Below are 27,074 nucleotides of genomic sequence, written 5' to 3' on the forward strand. Positions count from 1 at the left end.
AATGAGGACCTTAATGGCTTGTTCAGTGCTATATCTTTTGAAGTCTGTGCCAGTTGCAAGAGCAATCTTTGGAAGGGCAGCAGCCACACTCACACGGGCCATTAACCTTTTAGAGGGGGAAAAATGCAAAATGCATCTTAAACCAGTTTTTTTCTCTTTTTGTTCTGGGGACAGTCATTCTGGGATCTCTTTCTTCCCAGGCAAACTGGCAGTTTATTTCCCTCCGCAGGAGGATCCCAAATCAATATTTCTGTTTCTCCTGGGAAGGGAGGTAAACACAGGGGTTCCCTTTTGATAGGACCAAAAGGAGAAGGAAAACAAACCCAGACAACCTCTTCCTTCTCAGCAGGATAGCATAAACAAACATAAAAGAGTCCCTTTGCAGCAGCGTTCAGCTAAACAGCTCACTGCAGAATGGAAAATTTAGACACCACGTATCAGGGCCTCACCAACTCTCTGCGCTTCTTAACGAGCCCCAGCCAAGGGCTCTTCCCTCCAAGCACGGCAGATAATGCAGCTTCCAAAGAGCAAGGTCTCTTAACCTGTTTGTTGTCTAGCCAGGGGAAGGGAGAGAGGAGGATGCACCTATAAACTAATGTTCTATCACAAAATTGAATTTGACACCCAGTTTTCTAAGCTACTTAACACATCATCAGATATGTCTGAATAATCAGGATTCAGCAGAACAGGGAAACATGGTGGCAGTTGCTTGAAAGTCAGATCCAAGTTATGGAGGGTCTACGTAATGTGACTTCCACTCTTCTTGTAATCCTTTTGATATCTATTCAGATCCAGTTTTCCCTGAGAAATCTGTTCTGCCTCTTGATGGAATTTATTACACGTTATAAAATGAACCCAGTGAGAGATACTATACTGTCATATGTTTCATGTATTTTCCAGGTAGCACCTTCCCAGAGTCTTAGTGTTTAGACTTCCAACATTTGTATACAAGCACTTGTAAAATCTGTCCATATTTAGCTGCGTTCATGCAATGTAGTTGAATGGGACTCTTTTTTGTTTGTTTCTCTTAGTTCCTACCTGTGTTTTATCAACTTCTGTCGTCTTCTCTTTCCTGGCATATAGAGTTTTTCCTTTAATAAATCCTTCCACAAGGGAGGTCTCTGTCTGAACCGTGTGCTCCTCCGCACCCACTGGCTTTTCCCCAGCTCTGATTTTAAAAACTCCTCTATGACCTTTTTGATTTTACATGCCAGCAATCTGGTTCCATTTTGGTTCAGTTGAAGCCCATTCTTTCTGTACAGGCTCTTCCTCCCCCAAAGGTTCCTCAGTTCATTATAGATCTGAATCCTGCTGCTGAACATCATCACCTCATCCATGCATTAAGCCCCTGTAGTTCTGCCTCTCTAAGTGGCCCTGTGCAAGGAGCTTGGAAGCATTTCGAAAATGTTAACAAGAAGCTCCTGGACTTTAATCTCTTACCTAGCACCCTAAATTTGGCCTCCAGGACCTCACCTACCTTTCCCTATGTCGTTGGTACCTACATGTACCATGATCACAGTCTCCTCCCCAGCACTGCACATAAGGCTATCTAGATGTCCTGAGAAATCACCCAGCAGGCAATTCCCCAGGAGGTTCTCCAGGTTATCACAAACCCAACTATCTATATTTCTAATAATTGAATTCCCCATTACTTTTACCTGTCTTTTCTTAATAATAGGGGTCCCCTCTTCTGGAGGGGTAACCGCAGTGTGAAAGGATGCCATAACATCATCTGGAAGGAGGATCACAACAGTGGGATCATTTCTCTCTGCTCCAACTTGATATTCTCCTTCCTTGAGACTTTCATTCTCCTCAGCGGCACAAAGGCTGTCAGACTGCCTGTGCTGTGTCCCTGAAAGTCTCATCTATGTACCTCTCTGTCTTTCTTAGCTCCACCAGTTCTTTCACTCTTTCTTTGTAAAATGTGTAACACAGTGATTTCCACATTGTTTTCTGTTCTCTAGCTGACATCTGTGGGCTTTACTTGAGACATCTAAAACTAGACTGTAAAAAGCACCAATAAAAATGATGCTCTCTAGTCCATTTACTCATCTACAGAGTTGACATAGTTGACAATGACCGCTACACATTGACTCTTATACAGTCAGTGGACTCAGTTTCAGTAACTAGTATATAATTGACCCAGTGACTTGTATATGGAGTTGGCATCTGTCACATTTATTTGAAAGTGTTACATCTGGACTGGGCAAAGCAGTAAGAGAAATTATGCTGTGTCTGTGGCAAACCGGAATTGGTAGGTGGAACATAAAATCAATGACCATGAAGTTGTGTGGTCAGAGCAAGGAACTGGAGTCAGGGCTCTTCCATTCCATTCCTGCCACTGGCTGACAATGTTATTTGGGAGATACAACTTAACCTCACTGTACTTCAGTTTCATCTTCTGAAAAATTGAGGTAAAAATGTTGCAAGGCTTAGTTACTAAAAGTTCGTAACAGGTGGCAGAGCTTTTTACTGACCCAGCCTATTAGAAACTTGCAGTCCTGGGACGTAAGGGAAGTGTGGGGAGGGGAGCCAGTGGAGGGAGACAGACAGAGACACAACCGACCTGAGGAGTTAGGTCATAAGACGTTCCGGAGGGAAACAATAGAGACAGACAGGTGCAGGAGATAAAGCGGCAAGTTCAAATGCTAATTCGGAACCTGTATTCTCTGTTGAAGAAGAGATGGCTTGGTAGCGTAAAAGAGTGGACAGGAATGTACTTCGTGGAGACTCAAGCACTGACACACAATCGTCAGGGGTGGAGACAATTGGTTGATTGCTTATCAGTGATGGTGCCCCAAGGACCAATGCGGTTATGGGAGTGATGATAATGATGATTCTCTGCTGAGGGCAGGTTAGGAACTTAAAAGCTGATGCAAAGCCGATTGAAGGCAATGGAAAGACACCCACTGATTTCCGTGCTCTTTCTTTGCCATTTTACAAGCATCCTGAGATTACTGGATTTAAGAGTCTATGTCAGGTGAAGGTATTATTAAAATATTGATCGGTTTCACTTATTATAGTTGAATCATACAAGTTAGCAATTCAACGACCTTTTGGGCAGTGGGCTAATTGTTTTTCCCCCACCTCTGACTTGTTGGGTTCATTGAAATGTGTGTATTTTATTTAGTCCAATTAGGAGAACTGGAGAACAGGAAAGATTAAGTTTAAAAGAAGAAAAGCAAATAAAATGTCTCTTCATTTTCCCTAATGGCTTTTTTCATCAGAGACTGCGGGGGATTATTACAGACAGATATTTTATGTACACACACACACACACACACACACACACACACACACACACACACACACACACACACATGCGCTTCTTCGAATATCAGCAGCTCTAATATATTTTATCAGACAGTGTCATATCTCATTGGTCAAACAGCACCAGGATTAACACAACGTGTGTGATTAAAAATTGATTCCCCCAGGCTCAGTGGTGTTAACCTTACAAAACAAAACCTCATGTTAAATTCACATTACCTCCAAGGCCACCAAAATAAAAATCTCTCTCTGCAAAATGCTTACATAATTCCACCTTTAAACCATCATTCCCTTCATTAAGGAGCGAGAATGTGTTTGTATGAGACAGATGTTACATCAGCTGTTGTAAAAAATAGGCCTACACATCATTGCCAGGGACCTGGAAGCACTGGGACCTTGTCCTGCTCTGCTGCCAGGCAAGCTGTAGAGGAACCTGGTACCTTGAGAGTCAGGGCTCCCAGGGCTTCTAGGCTCTCTCGGCTTCCCATCAGTCTGGTTTCGCATCAGCTTACCCTCCTGGCTCCTTGGCAGCCTACCCTGCATACCACTGTAACTTCATCAAAATCAGACTGTCTCATCAAAACATTTTAAGTTCCCTGAATGACACTTTGTGACAGGCAAACCTTCCATTGGAGAATTTCCAACCAGTCCTGCTGTTGAGATGTCAGGCACCCGTGGGGGTGGAGCTGGGTTGCAAATTGCTGGCCTTAATGCATGAATCACTAGGTGGGATTCTCTAGGTCTGTGTTATGCAGGAGGTCAGACTAGATGACCAGAATAGTCCCTTCTGACTTTCAAAATCTCTGGATAAAATTCTTTGGTTAAAACTCCATGTAGGTTAATACTGTATAGATATGCTATTATTTCATGTTGTGCGTGCATTTTTATTAACCAGAAAACGAATGACTGTATGAAAATATACTTTAAATCTGATTAGTTTTTCAGCAGGGAGAATACTTTTCTTCCTGTGCTGGGGGAACTCCCATGGATGCCTATGGACATGGCATAGAAGTTTGGTGCCTGATCCTTCGTCACTGATGACAGGGAACTTTATTGTTAACAAGAGGCACAGGTGCAGGATCAGACAGTCAATGAGGAGAATACACCACACTGCCGGTAAAGCCAGGGAAGCAAGCGTTCTGCTTAAGAGACAATATGTTACTATGGAGATTACAGTAGGGCTTGATAAGAGGTCATACAGCTTTAAAGGAATCAAAAAGGAAGAACTGGAAGATTTAGATTTGATAATGGGGTATGGTACACTGGACACTGGGGTATCAGTGACTGAATATCATTACTATCTAACTACTGTTTCGTGATCTGTTTGAAGCAATTATAGTGTGCACTGACCGGTTACCAGTAGATTGATGTCCACGCTGTAAAAACCACCATCAAAGTTGACACTAATTGGTATCCTTTTAGCAGCTTTAGCAGAGAGGTCAACATTTGAACTGGTCTTGGAGAATGTAATACTCCCTTTTCCCATAAAGGTGATTTTTCTAGGTCAGAGATGAGGATTATTAGCAGCATGGGGAAAGGGAGAGGAGAAGCTTTCAGTACTGCTGTTGGTGTATACCAGCTGTGTGGGTAAATTAAGGACTCAAGGATCTAATCCAGGGGTAGGCAACCTATGGCACGTGTGCCGAAAGCGGCACACAAGCTGATTTTCAGTGGCACTCACACTGCCTGAGTCCTGGCCACTGGTCCTGGGGGCTCTGCATTTTAATTTAATTTTAAATGAAGCTTCTTAAACATTTTAAAAACCTTATTTACTTTACATACAACAATAGTATTATAGACTTATAGAAAGAGACCTTCTAAAAACGTTAAAATGTATTACTGGCACTAAACCTTAATTTAGAGTGAATAAATGAAGACTCGGCACACCACTTCTGAAAGGGTGCCATCCTCTGATCTAGTCTATAGGTGTATCAGTCTGGTACCTTTCACCAAAGCTAAATTTGCAGTATGTATTTATTTAACAAAGCAAAAAGAATGATAATAACAATACTAGTAAAAGTTCCAAATTGCAGAGAAGAAGCTTACCTGCAAAAAATATGCTCACTAACTAAATTGTGCCTGATCACACGACAATACTGAAATCTGAGCAATGAAATTACAGTGGATTCTAGCTATTGCATGCGAGCATAGTTTGTTCAATTTTATTTTTGAAACAAAACTGAATTGCATTGAAATTTGGAAGGGAGCAAAATGTAATTCTTTTTAATGACAGAAAGAGTGAGCAAAATGCTTTACTGCTATCAAAGTTGTCTTATGCTTGTGGACAGGGAGAGGAAATTATATTTAGCCCAGAAAAGAATCCCTGTTAGGAGCCTCATTTATGCAGTAGGAATTGTTCCTGCTCTGGGAAGCTTTAACTCACATCCCAAAAAAGGCTAAGATCCAATTAAACATCAAAGGCTCAAACATAATCCTGCAGATTGGGATATTTATTTTTATTTAACGCATGTTAACCCCAGGAATAAAATCCTCGGAGACGTGGCATTTCATGCCCTGCTATCCGACAGTAAGTGACCGTTTAAAATAATGTTCAGAATAATACATTTAGAAAAGATTGACAATGGGGCAGAAGTAAATCACAGCCATACGGGAGAATCTTTAGACAGTGTGGTGGTCAGCCCCTCAGGATGAAGTTAGTCTATAGAGAAGCTTATAAATTGTTGCAGAAGTTAGAGGTTGATAAACTAAAACCCAGCACACTTTGACTTGCTGTTTAAAGGAATGTCATCTGACATGGCTATAGCTTTTCAGACAGGAGTTGGGAGCATATATACAGCATGTTGAAATTGCTCTTGGAAATATGATTTGTTTTTATGACCACCCTAATGTCTCAGTTGGTAGTACTGCATGTTATATAGTTGCATAGAATTCACTAGACTGGCTTACAGCATTCATTCATTAAGTCTACTATCTTTTCTCATCCTGAGGAGTGATGATCATTGTTTGTATCACTGTAGTACCTAGAGGCCCAAGCAGGGTTCCATCATGCTACGTGCTGCCTGTCCACTCAGTAAGAGACCGTCCCTCCCTGTACCAAAGAGTTTCTAATCCCAGTAAGCAGTTGAAGGAATTACTATCCTCACCTCACCCCCAACCCATTGGGCAGATGGATAAATGAGGCACAGAGAGATGAAGTGACTTGTCCAAAGTCACATAGAAAGTCTATGGAAGAACCTAGAGTTGAACCCAGATCTCCTGAGTCACACTGCAGCACCTTAATCACAAGGTCAGCCTTCCTTCTGTGAAGGACAGTAAGATGGTCTTGGGGTTAAAGTCAGGAGTGGGAGCCAGGAGCTGTGGGTCCTACGACTGGCTCTACCATAGTTTTCTTTTGTGAACCTGAGCAAGTCACTTAACCCTAATGTGCCTCAGTTTCCCCATCTGTAAAATGGACAGAAATAAGCCTGTGTGGCCTCAGGTATGCTGTTAGGTTTAGTTTATTGAAATGCAAAAAGTGCTCAGAGATCCTCTGATGGGAAGTGTTACAGAAGTGCAAGCAGTGTGTTAGTATGTTGTTTGTAAGAGACAATGCTTCAGATGACCTGCAGTAGTGCAGATTGTGCTTACCAATGGTCCTTGCTTCGTATCACATTGCACATTTTCTCCTGTCAGTTCAAGCTGAGTGCAGGCTGATTAAGACTAATGCTGTGGTAAGCAAGGGAATGCAGCGAGTGGGGGACTCTCTTTTAGGACCACAGCCAGGAATGCTGAATGTATTGTAATACATCAGCGCTAATCAAAAAGCCATGTGACCTTCAATTAATGATATTAACATAAATCACGTAACCGTTACCCAGCAATTAGTGGGGTGGAGTGCTTTTTCAAGGCATTACATTACAAATTTGATAATTCAACGGCAAGGAAAGGGCTTCTAAAGTTCTTCTGCTGGATTCTGCTTTGCAAAATGGTTCGAAAGGTTTTTTAATTCCTTTTTGAATTAGTTAAAAGGTAGCACCATTCAAAAGGCTAATTAGCTCCGTGCCTTCCAAAATCCTGCTTTCACTATAGGTCACAATCAAATCATGGGAGTTTCTTGACACAAAGGAACACCTTGGATAGTGCTTTGATTTCCAAATAATGTTAATTATGAAGCCTGATTCCCTCTGTTTCCCCACCCACACCCTGTTACATCCCACTCCTACTTTATTCCATTCCTGGCTCTGTAAAATGAACACAGGCTGTTTATACAACGCTGCTCCCTTCACTAAGCGTAGCTTTTAGTACCGTGCACTATCTCCCCTCCATGCTTCATTTCTGGAAAAATCTATACAGCGCTGGAAATTGCCTGAGATGAGCCAACTTGAAACCAAAAAATCCTAGTTAAGACAGGTTTTAATTATTATATTTTCTATTAATATGTTGAAGGTCAGTGGAACTGCCCCAGTTTTCAAGAAGCTCTGGGCAATTTCACCTGATCTTATATTTTAGCACTAAATCCATACTTATTAAAGGATTTAGCAGGTAGATCAGAAGTGGCTAAATCTCTGATTCTGCTTCACATGAATACTAAACATTTTTTCTTCATCTGTACTGTTCCTCACTATGATGGAAATGTTTAAAATTCTGCCATGTCCATATTAGGCACTTATTTTTTTTAAACATATAGAAACCGATTTGTGACAAATTAAGCAAAAATTGTCGTCATGATTCCTTGCACCCCCCCACCTGATTCTGTAATGTATTGAAACACAGGATTATACCGTATGCTGCGGTGGAGGCTATTGTGTAAGAAGCATTCCGCATGTAGCTAGGTGCATGATGGGGTTTTCTTTCTTCTGGCGCACCATAGGCAGGGAACCAAACTATTTACTTTCTAAGGGAAACATTATGGTCAGCTTCTATGAGGATGTGCATAAATGGAGGTGGATACAAGAATTGTGCACTCTCGTCCTGGCACCCTGCACAAGAAATAGCCAGAATCCCATTGGAATGAGGTGAGGACAGAGTCAAAGCTCCCTCGCCCCCCCCCCCACCTCAGTGAAAATCAGAGAGAGGTTGGATCCTCCTCCAGGGCAGTGTAGCTGACACACTTGTGCAGTGCCTGGGAGCCCCCAGAAGTAATCATGGCTGAACCACAGGACTGCATGACCCCTTCTCACACCCCATTAATGCACTCGACAGCTCCTTGGATACATTCTACCCTAAAACCCATTTAAATGGTTCTGAGTGGTCGCAGAAATCACCAAATACCCTCACAATGTAAAATTAATAAACTCAGTCCCCTAAAGTTGCATGACCATCTCATAGATTAGGGAAATGCAACCTAGATGGAAGCATTATGAAGTGGGTGTGTAAACGGTTGGAAAACTGTTCCCAGAGAGTAGTTATCAGTGGTTCACTGTCAAGCCTGGAAGGGCATGTCGAGTGGGGTCCCGCAGGGATCAGTTCTGGGATCTGGTTCTGTTCAATATCTTCATCAATGATTTAGATAATGGCATAACAGAATACACTTATAAAGTTTGCGGACAATACCAAGCTGGGAAGGGTTGCAAGTGCTTTGGAGGATAGGATTAAAATTCAAAATGATTTGGACAAACTGGATAAATAGTCTGAAGAAAACAGGATAAAATTCAGTAAGGACAAATGCTAAGTATTCCACGTGGAAAAGAACAATCAGTTGCACACATACAAAATCGGAAATGATTACCTAGGAAGGAGTACTGCGGAAAGGGATCTGGGGGTCATAGTGGATCACAAGTTAAATATGAGTCAACAGTGTAACCGTGTAGCAAATAAAGCAAACATCATTCTGAGATGTGCAGGAGTGTTGTAAGCAAGACAGGAGCAGTAAAACTTCCTCCTTACTTCTTGCTGATTAGGCCTCAGTTGGAGAATTGTGTCCAGTTTTGGGCACCACATTTCAAGAAAGATGTAGACAAATTGGAACAAGTCCAGAGAAGAGCAACAAAATGATTAAAAGTCTAGAAAACATGAGCTCTGAGGGATGACTGAAAAAATTGGCTCTGTTTAATCTGGAGAAGACAAGGTTGAGAGGGGACATAACAGTTTTCAAGTACATAAAAGGTTGTTACAAGGAGGAGGGAGAAAAAATGTTTTCTTTAACCTCTGAGGTTAGGACAAGAAGCAACGGTCTTAAATTGCAAAAAGGGCAGTTTAGGTTGGATATTAGGAAAAACTTCCTAATTGTCAGAGTGCTTAAGCACTGGAATAAATTGCCTAGTGGGTTGTGGAATCTCCGTCATTGGAGATTTTAAAGAGCAGGTTGGACAAACACCTGTCAGGGATGGTCTAGATCAGTGGTTCTTAACCTGGAGTGCACACACCCCCTGGGGGGTGCGAGATGACCTTTCTGGGGGTGCGAGACATGCCAGATTTTTTTGAAGGTAAATCATCGAAAACAGAAATTAAGCGTAGGCACGTAAGTACAACTACTTTGTTTCATCAAACCTATGTATTTATTAACATTATGCATTTTTTACCTATTACTGTAATATACAAACAAAAAATATATCTAGGCTTAAGAGACGAGAGAACACATTTTGATTTTTGATAAGGGGTGTGAGAACATATCTTGAGAGGCAAAAAGGTGCAGGCTGCAGTAAAGGTTAAGAACCACTGGTCTAGATAATACTTAGTCCTGCTGTGAGTGCAGGGAACTGGACTAGATGACCCTTTCAGTCCTAGGATTCTATGATTCCGTGATTCCATGAAATACACTTGACTTCTGCTCATCAGCTGGTTCATGCTAATTAGTGTAGCTTGTGCAATAGTGAGGGTGGGGAGCAATACGTAGTGTTAGTGACCTACGTGCCCCACACTGGTCAGTTGGAGAACTGGCTGAAGCTCTAGATTTTCCATTTCTCGATCCCCTCTGCTGCTGGAGAGGTTTGGAAGGTATTTCACAGTTCTTTGGACAGCACCTTTGCTTTCTACCTAGCACTGAGCCAGCCGCCACCTTGTTTCTGTTCTGTTATTCTGTACCAGAGGGAAGGAACATAAGGACATTCCTGGGGTACAGGTGGAGATGGGTCAGATTTTTCTCTCCAACATGTATGGACTATTTGCTCCTATTGGAGCCCCATTCAAGCTCAGAATTTGGCCTGCAGTTTGTGAAACCCCAGTATAGGCCACAAGCTCGTTTAAATTCCTGCAAGGGGCTGCGGGCATCCGTGACAGCAAAGAAAGAAAAACAGTATGGCAAGGATGTGGGAATATACAATGCACCTAGAAATAGGCTATGGAATAGCTAAGCAATTTGTACAAACTGTAAAAGAGATTAAAGATGAAAGGAAATATTTAGCCACCTTTTGGGGACAGCTGGTGTGAAAATATTTAACAGACAGGGCTTTTATACCCAAGCGGAGTGTTCTAGCTAAGCTTAAATAGGCAGGAGCTGCATAATGCAGCTGGCCAGAGCCTGTGGGTACAGTAACAGGAGAATTAAAAGCTTTCCTTCTACTGATTCACTCACACGGCTCACATGTTCGCTAATCACACTCTAATTTTAACAACAGAATTGAAACTTTAAAAAAAAATGTGGCTCCAATTAAAAATGGAGCTGGCAAATTCTATCACTTGGTCCAAATGATAAGGTAACAATTCACCTGCCCTCTTCAGTAAATCAACTTTGCCTGATCCAAGTTGCCTGCAAAGACCTATATTTAAAAGAAAACTTAATCTCAAATCCCCTTTGATCATGTCTCTGAGTCCCACCATAAAAATAAAAGCTACTCTGGCTATTTAATCATCCATTAGACACCTGTGAGCACTAGAATACCAGGTTATAAAGGGCTAGTTGATGTGCGTGGCAAGCTGTGTGCTGTAGGGCTATTTAAATCATACAGTTCACAGCTATTTTTAAACTGGCTGTTAAATGGAAGATTTAGATTGGCAAATGCCTGGCTCTCCTTGTCAAGAATCGTTAAATTACGTGTTAATGAGACTGTCTGAAGTATCTTTTTTTCCCACAGGTATTGATATAGCTTGTCGGCTGAGATTCTTTATTTAAGGCTCTTTGGGACTAGAATCCTAGATATCTAGGGCCAAATTCTCACCTAGAAAAATCCCATTGCCATCAATACCTTTTGAGGATTTGACTTTTTTACACTAGAGTTGGAGAAGGTCTGTTAGATCATGAGTTCTCCATGTGATGATCACAGCCACCCTGTCATTGCCATATCACTAAAAGGGAGGAAGCTCTGATTAGATCCCAGCTAGACTGGAGGGAGTCTGATATGGAGAAGGAGGTTCAAGTGTAGAAAAGGTTCAGAACCACTGTTTCAGATCATCTAGTGCATGCCCCTGCTACTGCAGAGTTGTTCTCTACAGTGCTACTGGATGTCCCAGTTGACATTTAAATGTCCCAAGCAGTGGGGCTTCCTCCCCTTTTCATAGAAGACTTAGTCCACAGAGATTCACCTTTGGGAGCTTTTTCCTAACACTTACCTGAATTCACCCTTTTTGTAGTGTCACGCCTTTACCCTAGTTTCACACCTTTAAATAACTCTTATCAGTTTCTCAAGATGGGTTCATAATAGCCTCCTTTTGTCCCCACTTTCATTTCTTCTCAGCCCTTCAGTAGAATATGACCTGCTAATGGTTCCTTTCTCCCAGTCTTGTGGATAGGGTACAGGATAGAGTCAGGCGATCCGGGGGTCTCTTTCCGTCTCTGCTACAGATTTCTTGTATGTCCATGATCAAGTCATTTAGCCTCCCTTTGTCTCATTTTCCTTGTCTGTGAAAATGAAGATGACGCCTGCTCACCCCACACAGGAATGTCATCAGAATGTAAAGTATCAGAGGGGTATCCGTGTTAGTCTGGATCTGTAAAAGCAGCAAAGAGTCCTGTGGCACCTTATAGACTAACAGACGTATTAGAGCATGAGCTTTCGTGGGTGAATACCCACTTCGTCAGAATGTAACCCACTGACATTTGTTAGTGTTTTGAGATGCTTGGATAGTAGGCTTAATATATGGGCTAAGTATCATTGTTGTGCGGATGTTTATATACTCATTGCAGTAACAAAAGACTGAGTCCTATAAGATGCTGACTCTCTCTCTCTCTCTGGGTACTTAACTGGCATTCTATCACTATAGCATTTGAGCACTTCACCTTCCTCTGCAGCGTGAGGCATGAGTCCCTTGCTGGTTTGAAGTAGAGTAAAGGTGGATTCTCTGTAACTTGAAGTCTTTAGATCGAGGTTTGAGGGCTTTGGTAACTCATCCAGAGGTTATGGGCCTATAACTGGAGTGGGTGGGTGAGGTTCTATCGGTGCAATGTGAAGAAGGAGGCTAGACTAGAGGATCAGGGTGGTCCCTTCTGGCCTTAAAATCTATGAGTCTCTGAACCTGTTAACAGATTTTATCCTCACAACACCCCTATGAGCTAGAGAGATGTTGTCCCCCTTTTACAGATCAGGAACCTAGGTACAGGTAGGGTTGCCAACTTTCTAATTGCGCAATGCCAAATACCCTAGTCCCACTCTTCCCCGAGGCCACGCCTCTGCTCACTAAATTATCCCTCCCTCAGTGGCTTACTCTCCTCCAGCCTCACTCATTTTCACTGGGCTGGGGCAGCAGGTTGCGGTGTGGGAGGGGGTGAGGGCTCTAACTGGGATTGTGTGCTCCAGGGTGGGGCCGGAAATGAGGGGTTCAGGGTGTGGGAAGGGGCTCCAGGCTGGGACAGGGAGTTGTGGTGAGGGCTCTGTGGTGGGGTTTGGGATGAGGGTTTGAGGTGCAGGAGGAGGCTCCAGGCTAGGGAGTGGGGCCAAGGGATTTGGAACGTGGGGGGGGGGGCTGCAGGTTGAGGCAGGGGGTTGGGGCGTGGGAGGGTATGGGCTCTGGAATGGGGGTGCAGGCTCTGGGGTAAGGCCAGGGATGAAGGGTGTGGGGTGCAGGAGGGTGCTCCAAGCTGGGGGGTGGGGCTGCGGGTTGGGGGGTGGGGCTCCAAGCTGGGGGGAGGGTAAGAGGGGGCTGCGGGTTGAGGCGGGGGTTGGGGTACAGGAGACAGTACGGGTTCTAGGTTGGGGGTGCAGGCTTTGGGGTGTGGCTGAGGATGAGGGGTTCAGGGTATGAGAGGGGGCTCCAGGTTTGGGGCAGGGGACTCAGGGCTGGGGCTCGGGGTTACCTCAGGCAGCTCCCAGTCAGCAGCATGGCTGGGCTAAGACACGCTTCCTGCCTGTGCTGGCTTCAAGCTGCGCCCCTGAAGCGTTGAGCAGATCTGGCTCCTAGTTAGGGGGACCTGACGGCTCCGCACACTGCTCTTACCCGCAGGCACTGCCGCCCTCCAAGCTCACATTGACCGTGGTTCCCAGCCAATAGAAGTGTGGAGCCAGTGCTCGGGGGGGGGCAGTGCATGGAGCCCCGTGCCGCCCCCCGTCCAACCACCACCACCACCACCTAGGAGCCGGACCTGCTGGCCACTTCCCAGGTGCAGCGCAGTGCCAGGAGAGGTAGGGACTAGTCTGCCTTAGCCCTGCAGCAGCTCCAGCCAGACTTTTAACAGCTCGGTCAGCAGTGCTGACTGGAGCTGCCAGGGTGCCTTTTCAGCCAGGTGTTCTGGTAGAAAACCAGGCACCTGGCAACCCTAGGTACAGAGGGAGAAAGCAGCATGTCCATCATCTGTTGCCAAGCCAGGAATTGAACCTCCTGAGGCCTTATCCCAGACCCTATCCATTGGCCATCCATCCCTAGGACATCAGCGGCAGTAAAGGGTGCTCAGCCCCTTGTAGGATGGAGCCCAGGGGAATTTTAATAATCAGATGAGTCATTTCAACCCAGGACTGGAGCAACCCCTTCGCTAAGCCATGGGGAAAAGCAGCAGAGGCTCATGTGACATTGCCTTCTTATCCCGGACTTAAATGAAAAAAATCTTGAACTTCTTCAGTCTCAAGGCATTTCTCCTCCTCTGGTTGAGGGCTCTTTGCTATAAATTGCTTCGTTTTTCCTCTGTTTATTTTCTCCCAGACTTTATTGTCTCATAGGTCAGCCAAGGAGAGCCAACTTTTTCCAGTGCAGGTGCTCAGCTTGACTCAGACGTTCGTTAATTTGAACATCTAATGCAATCACATGATATCCCAATAGGCCTAGTTCCATTGCTGTGTTGTCTGCTGATGAGAGCAGGGGGCAGGAAATAAGGATTGCTGGGTTCTGTTCCCAGCTATCCTGCTTCTCTGAGGTGCGCCACTTTACTGTCTGTGCCTCATTTTCCCAGTGTGCACAGTGGTGTGACATTACTCACAATCCCACATGGAAGTTGAGAGAATCAATTAGTTAATTCGAGACGCAAAGGGTAAAACTTTCAAAAACACATAAGTGACTCAGGAACCTACAAACCTTTAAAAATCTGGGCCTTTGGCACTTTGGAGCCTGTGTTCCACTGGCTCCTGAGGGCCAGATCTTAAAGGTATTTATGCACCTAAAGCTACAGATAGGCTCCGGGTGTGGTTTTCAAAGGCACCTAAGCACCACTGGCCACCTATCTGCATCATTAGGCTCCTAAATACTTTTGAAAATCTGGCACTAAGTCACTTTTGAAAATGACACTTAAGGTCATGAGCCACTTCGGTGCTTCTGAAAATTGTAGCCAAAGTACATTATTAGAAATTGAAGTCTGCATGATTCAGCAGAAAGAGTTCAACGAGCTGTGAGTGACTGAAATGAAGGGAATTGGCTGGAAGAGAAGGGGTGGATCTAGGGTTTCCAACTCTCCAGAATTGACCTGGAGTCTCCAGGAATTAAAGCTTAATATTTAATTTAAAATTAGGTCATGCTACAAACTTCCAGAAATACATCCAGCCAAAACTGGCAACCCTAGGTGGATCACTCGATAAATTGCTGTGCTCTTTTCATTCCCTCTGAAGCATCTGGCACTGGCCACTGTCAGAAGACAGGATAGTGGCCTCGATGGACCATTGGTCTGACCTAGTATGGCCGTTCTTGTATACTTATGTTCTTATGAAATGATTACAAACACATAAACTGTAGTGTGTGGCAAGCAGCTGGAAAGTTTATAAGGCATTTTGAGAATGAGGTGTGTTCTACAAGGGCTAAGTATTGTTATTTCTTACAGTAATTACTCTGTAAAGAGCTTTGAGTGCCTTGAAGGAAAGGGTCCGTTTAATTGTAAGGTTGTAAAACCCCAGCTGACTGGCTTTATGGACACGCCAAATCTCCCTCTCCAAATCAAAATGAATACAGCGGCCCCACCAAGCATAGCAGAAGCACCTCAAAGTCTCTGTATGTCTGAAGATCCCTGTCATTGGCAGTATTAATTTGAAAAAGACTAAAGCAAGCTTATATAAGGCTGAATTTCAGTCAGGTGTGATGTTAATACAGGCTGAGTAGGCCTGAATTTTTTATGTGCAGTCAGTGACCTGAAGCAAATGGCTCATATAATACCAACCCCTTCCTCGCCCACAAACTTCTAGGGCTAGATCCTGCCCCTAACACTGCTCTACAGCCAAAATGCTTCTGAAATAAATGTAGTCCAACTTTACTAATTCTGGGTCACTGAGAACGAAAATGATGCTTAAAATTGTTGATTGGCTCTAGTTTTCAAGATATGCTATTGGGTCAGTATATACCACCCTTGGCTTGGGAATGGCGGAGGATAAGTGAGTTATAAAGGGAAGGGATCTCAGTTTAAACCAGAAATGACTAAAATACATCTTTGACTGGATCTATGAATAAATCTATGACTGGGTTTGGACAGTACTTGCTTTTTAGACGAAACAATGAATGATGCAATCTGAAACTGGTATTGCATCATACATGATATGAATTGCATCATGTTCTTCCTAGAAGTCATGGATGATGCAATCATAACGAAGCTTACATCACTCTGCTGAACAAATTGCCCTATATCAGCTCTAGAAATCATACAGTGTCCGCTCTCTTATTTGTCAGTGTTTGATTTTGCAAAGGGACGCATTTCTGTTTAGCCAAAGTGAGCAGAGATGCCTCGTACTTGTGTCAACAGTGCAGATAACTTCTGCTATGTTTGTGGTGAAGTGATTTTTGCATCACAAAAGCGCAGTATAACCACTATGGTTAAGAAAGCCTATCACCTTTCTTTTGGCTGCAAAATTGGAGATCAGGACAAGAGGTGGGCCCCACACATATGCTGCAACACTTGTGCAACAAATCTTCGCCGGTGGTTGAAGAGGAAAAGGAAATCTATGCCTTTTGCAGTGCCAATGATTTGGAGAGAGCCAACAGATCATACCAGCAATTACTGTTACTTCTGCATGGTGCCTCCAGTTGGGAAAGGTGTGTCAAAGAAGAAAAAGTGGACTGTACATTATCCAAACATTCCATCAGCTATACGCCCAGTACCCCACTGAGAAGGACTGCCGGTTCCTGATGCACCAGAATCATTCTCACTTGAGTCAGATGAGGAAGAGGATGAAACTTCTGGTCCTGAACCATCAATGTCACAGGACCCACATTTTCTCCCATCCTCCTCCTCTGAACCACACCTCCTAACACAAGGTGAACTGAATGACCTTGTCAGGAATTTGGAACTACCCAAGAGTAAGGCAGAGCTGTTGGGCTCCAGACTACAGCAGTGGAATCTCCTGGCAGGCTATCAGGGCAAATGGAGCCCATCAATGCTTGCAGACTACTGCTGGACAGTGACAAGAGATGCTCCATTTAATGAATACAAGAGACAAGCCAAGAAGCGCCAAGTAGACACTGAATAGGACTAAACTATGTACATAATAGTTTTTTTGCCTTTTGTTTCATAATCAATTTTATTTATATAACCCTTTTGCTGATTTTTAAAGTGTTACATAAACAGGACAGGTGCAATATTATCATGTAAAGCAACCATAAACACATGAAAAGGCCTAGGTTTACAATTTATGATTAAAACTCTACTATCTACACAATATACATCGACATAAAATGTAAAAACTTAAATATCTTAGAAACAGTAGCCAATCAGTTGTTTTAATTGTCATATTTGAATTCAGCACATCAAAATACATAATAAATATCACATTTTATCTCTGAAGCAGACGACTTCTCAAAAATTGTAGACCAGTGTAATATACGGAGGCACACAGAAGGGGAGAGATTGAAGCCATCCTGGTGGGAAGTAACAGGATGGTATGGACAGTGGGAGGGAAATGTGCTCTGCAGAGCACCTTACCGCACCATAACATGAGAGTGTCATGCACAGTTCCTAGTGCCTGCTAGCAGCATACATTCCTAGGGCTGCGGGGGCCTCATAGCACCCCGAGCAAGCTGACCCTTCTGTGCTCAGCTGTGGCATGCTAACCGGTGCGTTAGTCACTGCCCTGCCTGTCAAGTACTTGGTTAGAATTCTGCCCAACTCTGCAAGGGCGCGCTGAAAGGAAAAATATTCCTGTCCCCTCTCCCTATGGCCTCCTTCCTCTCCACCCCGCAAGGGTTATAGCAGAGAGAGTCGTGTCTCTAGAAACGGATGGCAGCTAAGGGGGGGAGGAGGCGTTAAATACTGAACCGCTAGGCAGATTCAGCCCCATTCATATGTAATGTACAGAACTGCCAGGGAATAGAGGGAGTCGTTAGCCTGAGAAGAAGTCGAGGTATTTGAACTCACATGTGTCTTGAAAGGGGGAGAGTGTCATTAGGTTTGTTACACAGATCAAAGGTAAGAAGTCAGTTGACCAGTCCAGAATCTGGTGAAGCAGCAATGGATGCATTTCATTTCATCTGCCGTGTAATGCCACTTTGGGGTTTGTTTGATTGTTTTCCTGTAATATGGTAATAGCAGAAATAGGTGCTTACCGTCTGTGTCATGGGTGTCTGGCCTTCTACAGCCCTTTTCCCCCAGACCAATAATAAAATAAGATGTAGGTGAAAGGGGCAGGTTTTAGGATTTTAGGGCCAGATTTTCAGAGATGCCAAGCACCCCACAGTCTCGCCAGAGTCAGTGAGAGCTGTGGGCACCTAATACATCTACAGATAAGGCCTGCAGGGGCTGATCCTACCAGGAGTGCCAAGGCATTGAGCATCCTCAGCTTCCAGTGACATCAGGGAGAGTTGAGGACTCATAGCAGCCCCACAAGCAGCAGACCATAAATCTCATCAGATAAGAGTATAGGCCCCTCAGTGCCTGGAAGTGGATTTTTAATGAAGGAGTGGTAAAACCGAGTCCTGGCTTCCCCCACAGAGAAAACCTACATAAAAATGCTCTTTATTAATGTTAACCAAAAATAAAAGAGGTGATTTAATGAATCACAGCCCCAGAATCATGGGATAACAAGCTGCAAATAGACTTTGCCTACGCTTAACTGTATCATAGTGATTTATCGGTGCATTGTTTTCACACTTAACCAGTTTTTAATTAAATTTGACTTTTGTTCCGTTTTTTGGAAGAGCCTTCACCTTTGGATGTGGTCAGCACAAAAGCTTGAGTAATGTGATAGAATTCGAAAGCAAAGAGGAGGATCAATCGCAGCAGACCTCTGCAATCCATGTCTGTCTCTTTTTTCTAATCTACTTATTAGATTCCTATTGTCAGAAAGGATTAGTGTTATGAGCGGCAGGAATTCCTTTCATTCCCCATAAGGCGAGGTAGTGAAGTGTGGCTGCTTTGTTAACAATAACATTCTGGATTTCTCCCCCGGCCCCCTCTCTTTTCTCCTCTCCCACAGAGATTTGTGCAGCGGATTGCGGAGGACATGGCATCTGTGTCGGAGGCACCTGCCGCTGCGAGGAGGGATGGATGGGCGCAGCCTGTGATCAGCGAGCGTGTCACCCACGCTGCAATGAGCACGGGACATGTCGGGATGGCAAATGTGAATGCAGCCCGGGCTGGAACGGAGAGCACTGCACTATTGGTAGGGGGAAAATACTTTTAAAAGAATAATTGAGGAGGACGGGGGAGAAAAGAAGCATGCTGAATTGAATCTATGTGACTTAGTGTAGCATGAGCACCTTTGTTCTTGGATTTCAAGTTCTGACATCATACATTTTCATGTGGGAACAAGACAAAATGTCCTTTCATTTGGTGATGTCCTGATTAAATGTATATATTTTCACTATCAGAGGTGAAATATACATATATAGTGTTTGATCTCTCAGGCACAAGCTTTCAAACTTTGCTTAGAGCCTTCGGAAAATGCCCCACTTCTGACTCTTGTAAAAGGTCTTTTCGTTGGCCTCCAAGACTCCTCTGTACTGTGATATCAGCTTATTCAGAAACATGCAGCCGGTTTTAAGTTTCTGTTACCCTGGCTCACTCCATTATTTGCACAATATATCAGTGACACAGAGAATTATATTCAGAAAATGTATCGCTGATTTTCAAAGCTATCTTGCTAATTCTCTCTCTGCCTCACTGTCTCTCTAGTCATCTCACTTTTCTTTCTCACCATCTTCGTACATCTAATGCATCTGGCATTACCTTAAGCTCTGAACTTGTGGCGCACAGATCGTTATTATTTATAAGGCGCCATCGATGTGCTTAACATTATAGAAAGTGGCACTGTCCCTGCCTTAAGACATCTGTGTGCTCATTAATAATGTGGTTCAGATTTACGCTGCCTCTTCATCTGAGTTAAGTTTACTCCCTTCTGCACCTTGCCTTTTCTTCTCACAACGTTGCCCATTTGATCCCAGTTCAGTGGCATTGCCTACACAACCTGTCTACGTCACACGATCACTAACATTAGTAGTATCCAGCCTACACTTAGAATTCACTAATGGGTCTCAGTGATACCAGCGTGGATCTGGCGTAGCTCAGCTGACACCCAAGAAGTCACTGTAGATTTACACTAGTGTCGCTAAGTGCAGAATTTGGCCCTCTGTTTTTTATCAGTTATTCTTAAATTCATTTGTCAACATAGCTAAGCATTCAAGTTATGAGCCTGGGCACCATTCACATGTGCAAAGATAGTCAGTAACTAAAGCATAATCACAAATACTTTAATTCCAGCAATAGGATAATGCAACAAACCATGTTTGTGGCTCAGTTCTGGCTAATGTCCTTCTACCACATTATAGTCTTCACAAACATCCCTAATGAAAAATGTCTGGCACTCAAATACTCCCCTCCACTCATTAGAAATTACATTCTGTTTTCTCTTCCGTGTACCTAACAGCTTCAGCTGTTCCCATTACCAATGGGTGAAAATCCCTCTCACAAATGACTTTAAACTGAAAGGAAAGCAATCGTGTTAATTGGGACACCACAGTTGTGTAATATTGTTTCATAGTTCTATTTGCGGCACTCTGTTCACCAGACTGTAGACTTTGAGGTGATGGATAGCAACAAAAATTCATCATTATCCTTGGGGAAAATACTAACATTTAGGGAACTGTCCTAAATCCAGAGGAGAATTTGATTTGGGCTATATTCATACACAAGAGTACCCAGTTCATACAGTGGATCTCATTCTATTAATGCTGATGTAAAAACAAAATACAAATTTCTTCGTAGTAATACAAAGAATATGTGTGATATTTCAATCTGCAGCTGACATCCCAAGATTGCTTTCAAACGGGTTTTACCTTTCACACTCATTAAAGTGACCATATTGTTTGCAGCACTCCTCATTCTTAGAATAGGGAGTCTACATTATCATGGCAAAGGCAAACACCGCAATGCAGCAAGCATCGAGATTTTAATGGCACCCTCTGTACTTTCATACAGTACTACATTCCCATTGCAGTGCTGTCTGGGCTTTAGGAACCATCCCTTATTTTGAGTGCAGAAGTAATTCAGTTTCCTTCCGCCGCCCACCCTCCAGACACTGTGGTTTAACAACAAATTTGTACATACACTCATGCCTCTGAGGCTGTAAACCATATTTCCTACAGAATATTCATTGGTAATTGTATAGAATATAAAGGAGATTTGACAAAGTCATAAATATCCAAGGAAGCTGAATGGCGTGTGAAGGAGTAATAAGCTAGTAATATTGGCACAGATGAAAGGACATTGACTTGGAATTACATTAAGTGTGTGGTAAGCATTCCCCTTGTCCTTGTGTAATTTCCCTGCATGGCAACTTGTTCTGTTGACAGTAATCCCGTATATGTCTGTGTTGTTGCCCAGCCTGCGTTAGCGATGAGAAGCATAAAACCCCATTGCTGAAGTAATTCTTTAATGGTATCGCCATGTGTGCGGGTAACAGTGGTAGAAATGGATGATACAAGGAAAGGAAGTTTCTCCTTCCGTTTCCTGTTGAGCACGTATGAGAGTAAGAACTCCTTTTATTTCCTCGTTCACTGGGAAGGAAGGAATAGGAAGTACTTTCTCATGCTACCAGAGAATTGTGCTCCCAGTGGATTAATTTTGTTTGCTCATACAAAGAGTTACGTTACCAAGTATAGTAGCTTGATTCCTCACGTTCTGAGATTTCATTAGCGTAACCTCAGTTAATTCCCAACCAGGAAATTGATGCAGAAGCTTGTGTTCATCATCCTAATTCAGCAACCTTCCTTCATTCAGGCAAGAGGGTGGAACGTAAAGTTGGTTATATAACTGCAGGGGTCTTTAAATCCTGCAGAATTGCTTAATTTATTTACTCTGAATTCTTAAAACAGAAACTAAGGAACATAGACAATGCAACCCTCACTTGGTGGAGTCTCCACCACGTTAGAACATTTCCTTTGGCCCAAGTAAAGTAGCAACAATTAAATTTTGTTTTCTTAGGCTCCACCACTCATCTGCCAGCCTCAGAGATCACTGGGCTTTCTAGCAGAACCTGAGTTTAAAGGTGAAATCCCTCTCCCTGCCTCCAAAGGGCCAAATTGTAGCTTGGCTCTGCATTGGGCCACTCCATAGGTTGATTAGGGGTGATCCATGAGTAGACTACATGGTGTGACCAGGTTGTTGCTGGTGAGTCCAGAAATTGCATGGATCCATGGGAACCTAGCCACAAACTTTGCATAAGAGGTATAATGAACCACACTTATTGGCTATAGTACTTGAGTGTTATGATTGCTCTGCATCCTGCCTCTGTGATGCAAGGGAAAGGTTCTAGGGAAAGGCAACTGGGACTTAGGGTGGCCAGACAGCAGATGTGAAAAATTGGGACAGAGGGTGTGGGGTAATAGGAGCCTATATAAGAAAAAGACCCAAAAATCAGGACTGTCCCTATAAAATTGGGACATCTGGTCACCCTACTTGGACTTTACACAGGGGACTCAAATTTCATCCTCTGTGTGAATTCCTCTGTGAAGCTGTTTACAAGTACATGATACTGGAGGCTTTCGTGCAGATTGTGTATTACCCTTCCTAGGTGCACATGTGGAGGTAGGGTGACCAGATGTCCTGCTCTTTGGGTCTTTTTCTTATATAGGCTCCTATTACATCACCACCACTCCGTGTCCCGATTTTTCACACTTGCTGTCTGGTCACCCTATGTGGAGGAGCAGGCACAAGGAGTCTTCCACTCAGTTGCCACCCCTATGCTGGAGTTAGGTATAGACACAGTCCCTGTGGGCTCTGAACACAAGACTGTAGTGCCACAGTCAACTCTAGATTCTCCATAGCTGATGGGGAGATGGTCCCTTCTCAGTACCAGCCAGCAGAGATAAGCAGTGTGGGAAGGAAAAGGAGCACATGCTACCCTCCATAATTTTGGCCGAGACCACCTGAATGCTGCATGGTCCCTCCATAGCAGTGAGATTTTATGGTGATGGGTGCCACAATGCGTATCTAGACAGACAAACATGTTATCCTTCCCAACATGGGCTGTTGCTAATGACACAATCAGGCCTTGTTTTGTCTGTCCTAGAGAAACTCCCAATTTTTAGAAATCTATCCTTTGAGTTAGGCTTTCATCAATGCTGTTGCATAAATAATCACACACACTCTGAATAGTCTGGGCTGTAATCAGTGTCTTTCAGTTTCTACTTGAGTAGCTGGACTCCAAACAAGACACATTAAGCCAGGGTTCTGTTCTCTATGGGGTAAAAGTTCTAGGCTACTGTCAGACCAGAACTATAGGTGTTCAGATGTCTGAGCATGGTAGAGTATTTGGCCCTATCTGCAGTAGAAACTGAGCTGTGTTTGACAACCAGTCTCATGACTGAACACAGTGTAATGTTTTCCATAGAGAGGATCAAGCCATGGTCAGCACCCACTGCACAAGTGTGTTTGATTCCTCATTCCAGCACACTTTCTGCATCAGCTTTAAACACAGGTTGGCCATGGATAATGTGGGGAATTGTAATTGGCATTGGATTCCAAAAATGGGTCAGCTTCAAGGGCTGACATGGCCTTTGTCAGTATTACTATGGCATAAACTCATGTTATCGCTACTTGCTAAGCATATAAGGGCTGCATTCTGCCCTCTCACTTACATTTATGTTAGACCACTTTAATTCCAGTGACTTCATTGACGCTGTACCTGATTTTCTCGGGTGAAAGGCAGAACAGGAGCAGGCCAAAACCCTTTCCTAAGCTCATTCTGCATGTCTGTTGTACAGAGTCCCTTTGCACTTTTCCAAAGGAGTGCCCACAGGTGAGCCAATGACACGTGCAGGGGAAAGATATGAGTTCAGGGAAAAATATTGATGTCTGAATCTACTAGTGTGGCATAAGTTTGAGGCCACATACGGGATATTTTCATATGAGGCTGCATTGTTCTTCAAACCATCTAAGTTGAAAGGTAACATTTGCAAATAATTGGTACAGCAGGCCTGGCAACTCCCTCAATTTTTTCCCCCTGTAAACATTTTCACATCAGAAAATTTCAGCTGTGAGGCAAAACTTTGGCCAAGGTTTTGTATGTTGGGCCGCTCTGAATTTTTAAACCAGAATCGCCTTTTCCTGGACATCTGCAGCTATCTGGGCTTGTAAGCAAAGCTGTGCTGCATGTATTCAATCCTTCTATGTCGAAGTGATTTGTGAACCTCAGTCCGTTGGTGTCTAACTCTGAGAATTAAGGCCCTCTTAGCTCACTTACAAAAGTGGGCTTGTGCTTCCACTAACTCACTACACTCACAGGATTCTAGATTCAAAGTGTGTGTGTGGGGGGGAAATCCTGCTAAAGGTTTGTGACCCTCTACTTGGGTGGTCTCCATGAACTGATCTGAAATGAGAAACTCCCCCTTAGGGTGCAAGGACTCCTCTGAGAGCAAGATCACAGGGAGCTTAGGAATAGTGCTGGAACTGGAGAAATAACATTTAACAACGTTTACTTAATAGCAGTGTGGGAGCAAAGTATTGGAGGGAGCAAAAGAGAGAAAAGCAGAAAATTCCCCCAAGCATCTTTTTTAAACAGAGATCAGCTAATGTTAAGAGGAGTGTGGTCTGCTGGCTAGAGCAGAGAGCTGCAAGTCATGATTTCTGTCTTCTATTTTTGCCTCTGCCACTGACTTCTTGTGTGACCGTGGGCAGACCGATTAGGTAGCAGTTTTCAAAGGCACTCGACTCCTGTTGACTTGCAATGAGAATTGGGCACATGACTGCCCTGTATGCCTCCACAACCTCTCTGTACTTCACTTTATCTCTCCTTACATTCGCTGTATTAATACTTGACTTCCTTGCAGAGCTGTGGTGAAGTTAGTTTAATTTTCGAAAGCAAATGAAAATCTTGGGCTGTATAAATGCAATATGTTATCGTGAAGGAGATCCAAAAGTAAAAGACTTTCCAGTTCCAATAGGGCCACAGGGGAACAAGGCATTTTTGTTAAGAAAATGTGATACTGTTAGGCAAAGTAGAAGAATTTTAGAAAGTCTGTTTTTCCTATCGCAGAGGTGGGTTGTTGCAAGCGATCAGAGCCTTACAATGTTCTGCCATTTATATTTACCTGCCTGTTTCTCTTGCTGAGCTTATTGAATCCCTGCAACCAGATGAAATGGATGACTGAACACAGCCTTCCTCAGTTCTTTGATTGAGAATAGTTTTGTTCCACCCTTTCCTTCTTTCTCCTTTCCCCACAATAAAAGTTTTTTCTTTTACTACCATAGCAAACTTTCCTGTGCCTTTCTTTGCACCTGCACAATCTCATAGTAAGCTGTACTGCACTTATTCAATCCTACCTTAAATGTCCTGTCTTTTATCTCCCAAGCTCACTATCTGGATAAGGTAGTGAAAGGTATGGTCTTCCTTCCTCTTTTTTCCTGTTGTCTTTGTGTTTTTTTTAAAAATATGCACCGTGAACATGCTGTCTTGAGGTTGCATCTTTTACTCATTGTCACAAATCTTTCATTAATACTTGGAAGGGTGAACGTTCCGGTCATTTCGGTAGGAAATGTGTTTGGAGCGTCATCCTTTGTAGATGCTGTGATCTCGTGTTAACATTATATCAGTGTTCCCTTCCTCTCTCCCTCCCCTCCACAACATCTCTCATCCCCACCCCACCCAGCCAGGTAATCAAAGTCAGGAGGAAAAAAAACATGTCTGCAATACGGCAGGTGCGCTACGCAGCATTTGTTTTATTAAATGTATATGATCCATATGGTAACAAGCAGGTGAGTGTGTTTTCTGTATGAAGTCTCTAGGTTTTGATCTTTAGGTGAGAAATCTTCCCGGAGGTGCTTAAGGGGAGATATTTTTCTTTATATGAAAATGCTATGGTCTTTGGGCCAGATCCTCCAGTTGCGTAAATTAGTAAAATTCCATTAAAGTTAATGGAGTTGTATTGATTTACGCCAGCTGAGTATCTGGCCCTACATGTCTGTTTCTATTGGTAAAACAAGTCTGGGGCCTGATTCTGATCTTATCTTGGTGTCAATCAGAAGAAAACGGAGTGATACTGTTAGGAAACCAGTGCAATTGTTTTTCACACCAAATTTCCATATTCAAAACACTCAGTTGTTCCTATCTCAGAGCTGCAATTCATTATCTGATTTAATTTATGAAATTGTAGCTGTAGCAGCCAAATTGACTTTTAATTAGAAATATTGACTACGGTCCCAAAATGTGCAATAATATATAAGATGCCAAGACAATGAACATTTCCCAGATAAGTATAACAAACGGACAATAAATGTGATTGAGTTGGACACAAATGTCCTTCTAGGTGGCTACTAATACCACACAGAATAGTCAGTTTGCCATTTAAAACAACAAAACAAAAACAAAAAAACAGCTCAAGGGAAGCTCTTTCTACCACTAAATTTAGACTTCAAGACCCTTTGTGATTTTAAGCAATCAGAAATGGTAACCAACCATTAGAGGTTCATGGAGGAGAACATGCCAAAATTTTGGTCCTGTGAATGGTTAAAATGAAGGCTCTGTCTGTAGGCTTTTAAGTGTGTGACAAGAAACATGGTGGTCCTGACAGCTGCACTTCTCCAGATAAATTTATGACCTGGCATCTGTTCCTGCTTCATTTGATTTTAAAGTGCATGTTCAAGTAGAACCACAAATAGGGAAAGTCTCTGAGTGGCCAGCCACATATTAATGATAAGGAAATGTCAGTAGATTCAACAACTGTTTAGTCCTTTCGTGAGAGAGCAGCACCCATGTGCAGTGTCTGTTCCTGAATCTATGGCTTTAGATTGACTATCTGTTCAGTGACAGTTCATTTCTCTAATTGCAAGGGTCAACGAAACACTCTTCATTTGCTTTCAACTAAAAAAAATATAAGGGGCCTTTGTTAGATTAAGGAACGGGGCTCCTTGTCTTTCTTTATGGAGTAGCAGTGGTGGCATTCTTAAAAGAATATATAGGTCAGCACTAGGTGTGATCAGAACCTCTTGCTAATGTTGTACATGTCAGTGCTTTGCATTTCAAAAACTCTCGAGGTATCTTCCTTTCATCTCCATTTGCACTGGAGAAGACTGGATCAAAGGGTAGCAGATAAGCACCAAGGGGTAACAGAAGATGAAAAATCATCTTGCAGAGCCTCTCTCCTTGAGATTCAGGGAC

The 27,074-nt window shown here is 43.2% G+C and overlaps 1 protein-coding gene across 7 annotated transcripts in view; it reads left to right on the forward strand.

Annotated features, from left to right (window-relative positions):
- The window catches only part of TENM4 (teneurin transmembrane protein 4), a 1,003,172-nt gene that overhangs the window by 838,983 nt on the left and 137,115 nt on the right, over nucleotides 1-27,074 (forward strand). For 4 of the 7 annotated variants that reach the window (XM_050940297.1, XM_050940272.1, XM_050940289.1 and 1 more), the window contains one exon: nucleotides 18,897-19,082. In XM_050940297.1, the coding sequence (XP_050796254.1) occupies nucleotides 18,897-19,082 (186 nt within the window). Of the gene's footprint in view, nucleotides 1-18,896; nucleotides 19,083-25,269; nucleotides 25,297-27,074 lie in introns of all 7 variants that reach the window. The other 3 variants (XM_050940246.1, XM_050940262.1, XM_050940254.1) reach the window with 1 other exon arrangement.

The sequence above is a fragment of the Gopherus flavomarginatus genome, chromosome 1 (genome assembly GCF_025201925.1).
Source record: "Gopherus flavomarginatus isolate rGopFla2 chromosome 1, rGopFla2.mat.asm, whole genome shotgun sequence".
Lineage (NCBI taxonomy): Eukaryota > Metazoa > Chordata > Testudines > Testudinidae > Gopherus > Gopherus flavomarginatus.